Source organism: Hyposmocoma kahamanoa, unplaced genomic scaffold (assembly GCF_003589595.1).
Source record: "Hyposmocoma kahamanoa isolate Upper Pololo Valley unplaced genomic scaffold, ASM358959v1 102, whole genome shotgun sequence".
Classification (NCBI taxonomy): domain Eukaryota; kingdom Metazoa; phylum Arthropoda; class Insecta; order Lepidoptera; family Cosmopterigidae; genus Hyposmocoma; species Hyposmocoma kahamanoa.
Window position 1 is genome coordinate 14,066,590 of NW_020653337.1, and position 11,259 is coordinate 14,077,848.

An 11,259-nucleotide genomic window follows, 5' to 3' on the forward strand; every position below is an offset into this window, starting at 1 on the left:
TAAATAATAATCAAATCTCTATAATTGCTAAATAATAATTATAACAATGTATATTGTAATTTCATGAAATATTATTGAGTTTAGTGTCTGTTTATTCATACTAAATAAAGACTAGATCTTCTTCTTGGCGTGTCGACTCTGACGTTTATATTTGTGAGGACCAGTACTTAGCGACTGAGATAGCATTATCAGTGGCGTTGTACAGGTCTTCGCGTGTGCAGGTGTAGGGACACGCAGGGCAGGGCAAAAGATGTGCCATTGTCTGGGTAGAGACACTACCCGTGCATGCACTCCTTGCTTCGGCCGACTTGGGCAGCCTATTCAGGGACTTCCAAATTTGCCAAGGTAGATCATGCCCAGGTGGGAGGTATTGCGACAGCGGGATGAGTGATGCCATGGGGTATCTCTCCTTCCAGAGACTTATTCGTGTCAGCTTAAACTCCCCGTCCTCTCAGGTATACTTCTTTAATGAAGGTATAGCGATTCTTTAGCCTCTGGATTACCGGCACGTGATGGTGTAATGGGTGTCTCTTTTTTTTAAGTGTTTCATGGAGCTAGCTACGTATCTACAGATGTCCGGAGGCAACACCAGCCAACGGATACAGCATGCCGACAGGCGTTGTTTTCAAACAGCCAGTAATAATTCGACATTCGTGAAGAATAGAATAGAATAGAATAAAGACTAGATAATAATTAGGCGTTAAAACTGCTATAATTAATACTAAAATTCAAAATGATATTTCATGTCTAAATATATAAGGTAGTTTGGTACCATTCGTATAAAACAGCTGTGGACTTATAGCTGAACGTGTTTATCTTTTCTGTACAGAGAACAATACCCATTTAGCATAATTTTCGCGGTCATAATGGACTTGGCAGCTAATATAGAAATAAAAGATACAAAACTACATGTTGTTTTGTAGGTATAAATGATTGGCACACATATGTTCGTATTCGTTAAATACGCACATTACATTGAACTACGCCTACGCAGGTATAATAGTCTGATTGAAAAGGATAATACTGCACCTGTAGCAAACAATTTAAGTTCTACGACTTTGAAAATTCGTATAAATTTTGTTTTTTTTATAATATCAAGTGACAGGACGAACAAGTCATGCGCCTGGTGTTAAGCGACACGCCTGTCCATAACTATTGCAGTGCCACTTGGAGCTTTAAATCGTAAAGATCTGAGGGGCACTGCCACGGCGCCTGTCACCCTGAGACATAAGTTGCCAAGTCGCATGTGTCTGTAATTTCAGCAGCACCCCTTCAAAACCGGAACGCTCACATTAATGCTTGACGGCAGAAATAGGTAAGGTGGCAGTACTTCTGGGACGAACTTCACAAGGAGCTTTGCAGCTATTAAATTTTTGACGACTCTTGGGAAACTATTGGATGAATGACTTTTCAGGTCAGTTTTTTTAGTACTCTGTACCGAGGTTATTATTCAACTCGAATAAAATCGGTAGATCGCAGTGTATTCTGTAAACCGTACTTTTACATTCCACTGTAGGGTTTCACAACGTTTTTCTAGTCATGGACCTCTCTCAAAATTTGAAAACACCCAGGGCCTTTCCGAAAAGACTCGCGTACAGTATCCATTTACTCACAACATATTGTTTACCAATTTTTATATTAATGCATTATGTTTGGTAGGTTCGCCATGGACCCCCGGCATTCATTAGACGGCGTCCATGGACCACAGGTTAAGAAATCCTGCATTACTGGGTCCACCACAACAGTTAAATATGAGTTGATATCTCATATCTCTTTGAAGAGTTTATGGAGTGTAACTTATAATAAATTTATTTCATTCAAATTTTTAGCAACTTCAGTACGATTTGAAATGATTCCAAGAAACACGCGGCTTTATAGATAGATTCTTGAATGTTTTTGTCAGAACAACAATTCCCTAGACAACATATTTACGTAGTCAGAGCGTTAGGTTTAATTATCAGCTTATCTAAGTATCCATCGATTAATCAGCAGCAAGAATCATTGGCTAAAAGCATTTGAGTTTAACTGCAGAACACTAATCTTGATCTTATTTTTGTACGTTATGCGTAAGTATTTATTACGTATGTAAAATATGACTCAATTGGAGACAGTTTACACGTTGATTGGACAAGAAAAAGAACAGTAAACTTCATTGATAAATGATCTTTTTGTACTTTCTGGTAGCGTAGTCAACGAAATCTCACATAACTGGAACAAAGCGGCACTTTGCATATCGACTAACATACTTGTAGGTATAGCATTGTTAACTTGACAGGTTGTCAAGTTATTTATGATCATAAAAGATTTCGCAAACAGAAGGCGGTAATGTGTTTGTGCAGTCTCATTAATGTTTCCTGAATCCTGTTACCAGTACATGTTACGTTCAGACGAAATAAATAATAAATAAATAAATATCGCACACACACACACTGTCACATCAAACTCTGTATCGTGGATGTCATGGACACACAAATGGACCACTACAAATTACCCAAACTCACGAGAGAAATAAATGTAGGCCATACAAATATTTGTCTCGGCCCGTATTCGGCCACGGAGGCAGTTGAAATAAACGATATATGTGTAAATTTAGGGGGTTTTAAGTTTTGTCGGTGTATTACCCAAATGAAGCGGTACTGGCGGAAGGGGACCCTTTGCTTTGGCCAAAGAATTTTTGCATCGTTACATAGCATGATTATACTTCAGAACCTTTTGACGCTTTAGCTAGCCTGATTACACATCGTGCTAATAATATGTCGCAGTCTAATGTGTTGACAACCTTGCAAGCATGCTACTGATTCAACTAACGCATTTTCCGAGCCCGAAAATCGAACCCGGAACCTCTGCGTGGCAGACCAGCGTGGTAACCGTTCGGCCACGGAGGCAGTTAACAAATTACAAATACAATTACAAAGACCGCCTCCAGGTTCTGATTTATTAAAGTTTTCATTGTCAGTGGAAGTATTCATTAAAAATTACATCACACGGGGAGGTTACATTCTACCTATACTATGTCACTATCGTTTCCAGAAAACAAGTGTGCGTATAGGCGAGAAGTAACTTCTCGGGTACTACTACGAAAGTAGTTATCTAATCAAACCGAGCCAGTCGAGCGAGGTCCACTTTACAAATTTGTCGCCGCTCGGGACTCGAATCCGCAACTTCCGGTTTAACTATACTGAGTTCTAGTGATTCGTTCCGGATAACTACATATAGCTACAAACGGCGTAGGTACATCGCAGGCAAATTGTGAAGTATTTTAATACATTGTTACAAAACGAACGTGTCTAATGCAATTGTACAATAGTACGGTTCATTGATGTACTTACTATAGACCAAACGGCACAAGTTCTCCCACGTTAGTATAATAGGGCTTACCTACTTTAAAACAAGCGATGGTTTCAGTGACAATGAAAAATTATATATATAAAAACCTCACACAATAGTATGACATTACTATTATTCTTACATTTCTATTACTGAAAAGTGACCATATTATAATATGAAATTAGATTCTTAGCGTAACTACTCAGCCGAAAATGAACTAAATACACGTTTACAATCAGAGAATTGGTGGCTATAACGATATTTATCCAAACATCGATAAGCAGGTATTTTTCGATTTAGATAAGGAAGCGTCTTGATATGTAAGTAAGTTGGGAAATGCACTATTAGTTCGATGAACTTCAATTTACGAAACAAGAAAAGTTGTCCAATAGGAGCTTAACAAATAACCAGAAAACGTTGGAAGGGAAACTTGGTAAGTAATTAAAATAAGCAGATAAATAATTTATATTCGATAAATATTTTATGTCAATATAAGAGCGCATAACGAATTATAATTAATAATTGAAATGTTCTCACTGTAAAATTAGAAAGTAAACTTTCGTTTGGTCATCGAGTGGTCGGTGTCGTATTCTTGTTATCCAATGTCATATTTTGTACACTTGGGTATTTAAAGACTTTAAACTCAACTGTTGATAATTACACTTTGCAAATGTGCACTTTTTGGAGAGTTTTATTTTTGGGTATAAAATAAAAACTAAGCACTCACCTCAAACGTGATGACTCCTTTATCTCCGTACTTGTCGAATATCTTGTCTATGTAGAATTGTTCGGCAGGTAAACACCACGTGTTTATCGTTTTCGGTGGCACGATGTCGCCGCTGGCGATGGTGGCGAGCGCTGCCACTAGGACTACGACGGCGCACGATGTCAACATGGTCGCGACTGAGTGGAAGCGCCAGTGCGCCCGCGCTGCCGGCGGTCCCGCGCCTCCGCACGACACTATCAGGCGATCAGCTTCGAATGCGCTCCGTTGATCGCGACTGTGACGCGCTGTTGTCGTCGTCGTAGCAGCACGATCGCACATCGGCAAACCGAACACTTTTGTTTGTTTATTAGCGTTTATCATTTACAAAGTCACAGATAGAATACGAAATCATCGATACAGGCGTGCTTGTCTCTCAAAACGAGGTGTGCGTCTGACTTTCACCTGGCGCTCGCGGCTTTGCTGGCGGCTAGCGGCTGGTGTCTCCGGCTCTAAGGCCGATTCTAACACCGTTACTGATAATATGCAGTATTTACGGAGCAGCCGAGACGCAAGCGTGACAATCATTCACACTGGCGTTGTCGAGGGATCAAGGAAATGATACACCTGGAAGTAATATTGAACAGTATTCTTATCTAAATTTATATTTGAACCTCTTCCCCGCAATAAAGATTTATGATCAAGCTTCGCTTTTTACCAAAACCAACATTTTAGATACTTTGTGTATATATTAAAAAAGTTTAATTAGAATGTTCCAATTATTAATACAAAGATCGAACAGATCAGAACCAAAACGGGGCCAAAGACGCAGGTTTGGGTCCTATTAGGTTGAAGGAATTTTTCTTTGTGTTCCATCTTTGTATTAATTGTTTGTATTACAAGAAACTAGTGGAGTAATGTTTGTATTTCAAAAACGCCGTAACGACGGCAACCTGTGTCTATACTCAACAATGATTTGTTTTGATTTTGTAGAAAAGACACTATTATGTTTTTAAACAATAGTTTTAAAATAGTGAATGGGTCAGCTAATGGGATAAATTGTGTTACTTTTGTTGTAATCACCTTCCGTTTGTACGAATATTTGCTTGCACGAGAACGGGTGATACTTGACAATGTGAACGAGAAAGGTGACCACAACTAGAGTTGCCATTCCTCCGGATTTGTTCGGACTTATCCAGCGTTTTGACCTTCGATTAGGGTAATAATTTTCAAAAACAAAAAAGATTGAAGAATTGTCAAAATATTTTATTTCCAAACCTAACGCATTCGCACATGATGGCTCAAATTTTGATTGAAACAAAAAAATGCATAAAATGTTAATATAAAATAAAGTTATACATATACTTACTAAAGTACTGTCCATACTAGTATTTTGAGCTTGAATGGCAAAAACATATTCGCAAATGCGCAGTAGCTCTGGTAGTCTTGCAATACAGAAACTTTTAAAAACTTTATAACCTATAATTTGTGGAGCATGAAAAAAATCATTATTTTGTTGGAATAATTTTTTTATCGTCCGAGCACAAGGAATACAACTGGTAATATTCGAATTCGTATTAGTTCTTATGAGACTGCCAGACAATTCATCGATTTGTATTTTTGTTGATGATGTTTTCCTTATTTTTGTTATGACACCAAGTGACCGGACGAACACATCGTGCATCTGGTGGTAAGCGACACACCTGCCCATAATAGTTGCAGTGCCACTCATAGCTTTAAATCGCAAAGATTCTCAGATTACAAAACAATTTGTAATCTGAGGAACAAACACAGAGATTCGGCTTCAATCTGGCTAGATCAGCGACAGTTTGCCAGACCGGGGCTATTGCTTTCCCAATTGAGCTATGAAATCAAACAGCAGGTCTAACAAATTTCTCTATATCGATACCTCCTATGAACACTACGCTAACTTTGTTTTATACTTTATTTATAATTGAAGTGCATTGCCACTGCGCCCGTCACCCTGAGACATAAGTTGACAAGTTCCATGTTCCTTTAGTTTCATCAGCATAGCTGTTTTACGGTATGAAATGCCAGAGTGATATATGTCACCGACTCTTTGTCTTTGAGAGAATTTTGACAACATTTCGAGTGCTTCAACTCTTCTTCTGGAATTTTTCAGTGTCAACATGTTTTTAAATATTTCCCGCTCATTTTGTTTTTAAAAAGTTCGGACTTTCTTGCATATCTAAGGTTTTTTGTCCTGACTATTCACATTTCATAATAGTAACCCTAACCATGACAGACATGTCTCAAACAGATTAGGTCAAAAAATCAATGCCTGCACTTAGCACGGTTATGTGCCAGTAGCAGGCATGGGCATTGGCTTTTGTATATGTTTAAAAGTCATGCCAGGTGGCAAATGCAGGTAGGTATTATGGTCTGAAAGTATACAGGTAAAACTGCTAAGAATTTGTGTGGGAATCATATTGAATGCAGATTCGTTAGTTCTGCCTGTCTCACTTGTAAGCTGTCGTGTCGTAATAATACAATGTATACATACGTTGCAAATTTTGTAGTCTTCATTTGAAACACAATTATGTTTATATTTTTGCAGTGAAACGTTATCACTATTTACTATTCTAACCACGTGTATGACACGATTTATTGTTCACGCGTGAACGGTGCGCACGCGTCGTTTCCTACTACGTCGTCATTCATTCGTACAACTCATAATCATAAAGTTGAAAATATTTACCAAAAGTTCAGTAGTAATAGAATAACAAAAGGAGTTATTTGGAACTTGAGGACGAAAGCTGTAGCTATTCTGTACAACTTTAATATCTTCACGTCAGTGACTTGGTAAGTATTGGTACGTACGGAAGAAAGAAAAGAATGGAAATGGCATCAAGCAACATTTGTATCAAAACCGGTGTCGCCACACGCACACATTTGAAAACGTACTCTTACATTGGTACTAAGATAACATAATGTTGATTGGTTATAAATTATCAAACGAAAATAGACAATAATAAAAAACTTTTGGTAAAAAAATTGAAACTTATTTGGATCTAAAAAGGTTTTATTATTACTAGTCACGTAAAAGCTAAAATCCTACGAACATATACTTCTTGGAACAAAAGTAAAAAATTGACAATCTACAGATAGGGATGTGACTTAAATGATATCGACATTATGTTTCATAACTAGCGGAATATTGAACTAGGCGTTGCTTTATACTTGCTATAATTAGGATTAACCACGGAGTATATGGAAACAGCATTGAAATCAATTGAAGAAATTGTTGCGATGGCTAACAACCAATGCATATTGTTATTAATTGGTTGCATTAAGCATTGTCAGTTATTTTTCATCAAGTTTTCATGAAACAAATTATTCACTTCTTCGCCTTCGGAAATAAGTATCTTTATTATATATATATAGTATATAGTATTTTCTCGACAAGCTCGTCGACGCTATAGGTGTTGTCATATTAAATCAGTTCAGAAAGAGGTAATTCTTGAACAAATATATCATATTTCAGAGAGAATAAAGATTTTTATGATGACTGTGTTTTAATATTCAACCCTCCCAGTGATCGGATTGACTTGAAATCTAGTAGGTTAATGAAAGTACGATGACAGTATAATAAATCAATAATATTGTGATTGTAGCATGTAGCCACGTATTCGCACACGCCTGCGTAGCTAATATCAATTAATATTTGCGTGTAGCAAAACCTTATGCGTATTTGGTAACAAATGTGTGCACGTAAAAGTCAGCTACGCTAGTTCTCGAAGATATTGCTTTAAATGCCTTTTCCATATACTCCGTGGTTAACCCTAGTTATAGCAAGTATCAAGCAATGCCTAGTTCATTATTCCGCTAGTAATGAAACATAATGTCGATATCAATTACGTCACATCCCTATCTGTAGATTGTCAACTTTTTGCTTTTGTTCCAAGAAGTTTATGTTCTTAGGATTCTTGGCTTTTATGTGACTAGTAATAATAAAACCTTATTAGATCCAAATAAGTTTCCATTTTTTTACCAAAACTTTTTATTATTGTCTATTTTCGTTTGATAATTTACAACCAATCAAAATTATGTTATCTTAGTACTAACGTAAGATTACGTTTTCAAATGTGTGCGTGTGGCGACACCGGTTTTGATATAAATGTTGCTTGATGCCATTTCCATTCCTTTCCTTCTTCAGCGGTTGCCCGCTTGCAAGTTAGTGATTGCAGTCGATAAATATTATATCGACTATCGACTGAATGTTGGTTAAGCTTATGAGATAAATAAATATCTGAACTTGTTTCATTTGATTCATCATTGGCCCATTACACATCCAACTGCTGGGCACAGGTTCATATGAATTGTTCGTTTTTGAAAATTCATTCATACATACACTGAATATAGATATCTATTAAAAATACAAACCGGATACATATTTTAAAGTTTTTAATTTAATATCAATCAAAGCCGGCTGTTGATATTAAAATGTGTATGACTAAAAATTGATTTTGATTAATAGACCTACTGTCAAAATAAGAACAAAGAATAAACGCAATTAATAATCATTAGAATGTCGTAACATTCATTTTTGGCAAAATTTACCTACTTTCACAATCTATCGATAAAACAGTCGACAACAACTACATGACTATAAAGTTTTACGAAAACCTTACAAGTGTCATTTTACGCCATGTTCAAAAAATATAGACTTTAGAATGCTTTATATCGAAACCAGTTATCTTGCTTTCTAATAAGAATTAGTTGTCAAGAGCAACTATTACCAGGTTAAGCATTACGGTGGTCAGTGTGGAAGTTATTGAATTCACTGAGAGACAAGATGTGCAAATATGGGTTTAGAGATGCCAGACTAACTCAATGTGACTGCGGTGCGCCAATGCAGTCCTTGCAGCACGCTTATCTACTACGCTACCCGTTTCCAAGGGATCCTAACCTTAACTTAGGGAGATGTCGTAAAACAGGGAATTAAGGTCCCAAATTAGGACGACTTATAAGTTAATAAGAGCGGCGCCCTAACTGGGGCCCACGCCGAGTCTTGGCACACTTGGCCTTGAAACCGGGTCCGTAACAAAATCCAGTTCAAGACAATAGACAATATTTTTTTTAACTCTTCATTTATTTAGGAATTTTGGATATAGATATAATTTCAATGTTACAAAAAATTAATATTTTCTAACGGTCACGTTATTTCAATATTTGTAAATTAATATTTTCTAACGGTCACGTTATTTCAATATTTGTAGAAAACATTCTCTGGTCTTAATAAATATTATAAATTGGAAGCCAATGTTGGGGAAGCCCTTTTGAATGGAATAAGTGTATTTTTGTAAACTTTTTACGAATTGAATTGATTTTTTCTCAAGAAATGTTATTCTCTTTAACAACTGTGATGAATAATTAATAACTTAAAATAGACCTAATTTGACAAAAGATTTTGTCACAAATTTGTAACATGTACGGTAGATAATTATTAATTACATTACATTAGACTATCGAATAACGGAACTAAGATAAAAGTGATAATTTTAATTGTTAATAGAATTTTTCTGTAAACGTAATGTCTGTCTAATCCAGAATTTGTGTTCTATACCAAATAAGTGATGAATATGTACACGTACTTTTAAGTGGTCCATAATTGTGATAAAAAAATATAGCCATGAATAAAAATCTCATTCACCCCACTTTTTACATTTTTCTATACAATTTTCTAACTTAGAATAGAATAGGAATTCACAAAATCTTTGATGGGTTTCTTATTGTAGCCTGAACAAGTCATGTGGTATTCGTTTTTCTAGTTTTTATTTTGTCGATTTGGCGCAAATGGGCCAGTATTCTATTTAGAGTAACATTTTTTCTCTAAATAATTTTTATGGCCAACTTTACCCCAGATTGGGGAACAATTTTGCCATTATTGAGTTAAATGACATGGACGATGTTTTGGTACATGCTGATGGGATATTCGCGACGAACGATGTGGTATGCTTATTTTACGATAAACACCTGTAAATCGAACATAGAAAGAACACGAGGTAATTAAATCTTCCCTCCTAAATTCCCGTTGCAAATCTATGAAACAGTATTGCTATAATCAACTTTGCATTTTTTCGGTAAAAGATATCAGAAAGAAAAACATGTAGAAAACTTTTATATAACATTAGAAAACGACCTCTTTTGTTTGGCACGTAAAACAAAAAAAAAATGGTTACGTCCATTGATATGGTTACGTCAAACCATGCTGATAATTCATCCGTAGATTGCTTTGGATTGGTTTTAATAATAAATAGCTCGCAACTATTCATTATTCACGTTAAACTCTGGTCGTTTATGAAAATGATTGTTTGCCAGGGTAAAATTTCCATAACGAAATCAGGCGAACCAAAAAAGTTCAATTGTTAAACGTTGTTAATGTTTCGAGTACTTTGCGCTGCATTAGTGCGACGTCTGAACTCAGAAGAGTATTAAATATTATGCGAATTTTAGCAGTAAGTATTCACACTGATTTTGAAACGAACGCAAAAACTAAATCAAGAAAACAAAGCCAAAATGTTAACATTAGAAGCTTTAACATTTTATCTGAATAAAGTTTATAATCAGAAACTTGCATTTAAAGACTATTTTATTTTAAAGTGTCCAGAAGTTTATAACATATTATATATTCGAAATGTCTCTGATTATTAACTATTAAAAGTTCAAAGAAAAAAGGAAGAAATTGTATATGAAATAATAACGCCGAATATTTTTATAATTTAAACTACCTATTGAAGAAGCGTAAATTGTGAAGATAAATGAGCTAAAGACTACATTCGTGTAGGTACACCATATAATATTTGGTGGTAGGTAGGTGTTTTTTTTATTCTTTTGACATGACAACAGTTTATCGAGTTCTTAGGTTTTCGTGATTGTCACATATAGGAAAGAAACTATTTTTTCGGATTCAAATCGCGTTTTTTTTTTTCAAAAAATTTGTTTCTTGAAACGTTGGTACGAATACGCGGTTTAAATCCGGAAAAATAATTTCATTTCCTATGACAACAGTTTACTACTATAACAATTTTATTGTTAATAATTCTCATATCTACTTGAATTGCTAACTGTCTACCAAAATGAATTTAGATGACCATAAATTTGCATGCCAATATCGGCAAAACATGCGGACTGTTTTATTGCGTATATTTGTACCACTTTTGTAACCGATTTCAAAAAAGGAGGACGTTCTCGATTCTCTCGGTTTT

The 11,259-nt window shown here is 35.6% G+C and overlaps 1 protein-coding gene across 1 annotated transcript in view; it reads right to left on the reverse strand.

The window, feature by feature from the left end:
* The window catches only part of LOC113236248 (zinc transporter ZIP10), a 30,598-nt gene extending 25,950 nt beyond the window's left edge, over positions 1 to 4,648 (reverse strand). Inside the window, exon 1 of the mRNA XM_026472256.1 lies at positions 4,055 to 4,648. Within this exon, the coding sequence (XP_026328041.1) occupies positions 4,055 to 4,414 (360 nt within the window). The 5' untranslated portion in view covers positions 4,415 to 4,648. The remainder of the gene's footprint in view (positions 1 to 4,054) is intronic.
* Between the last annotated feature and the right edge of the window lie 6,611 nt (positions 4,649 to 11,259).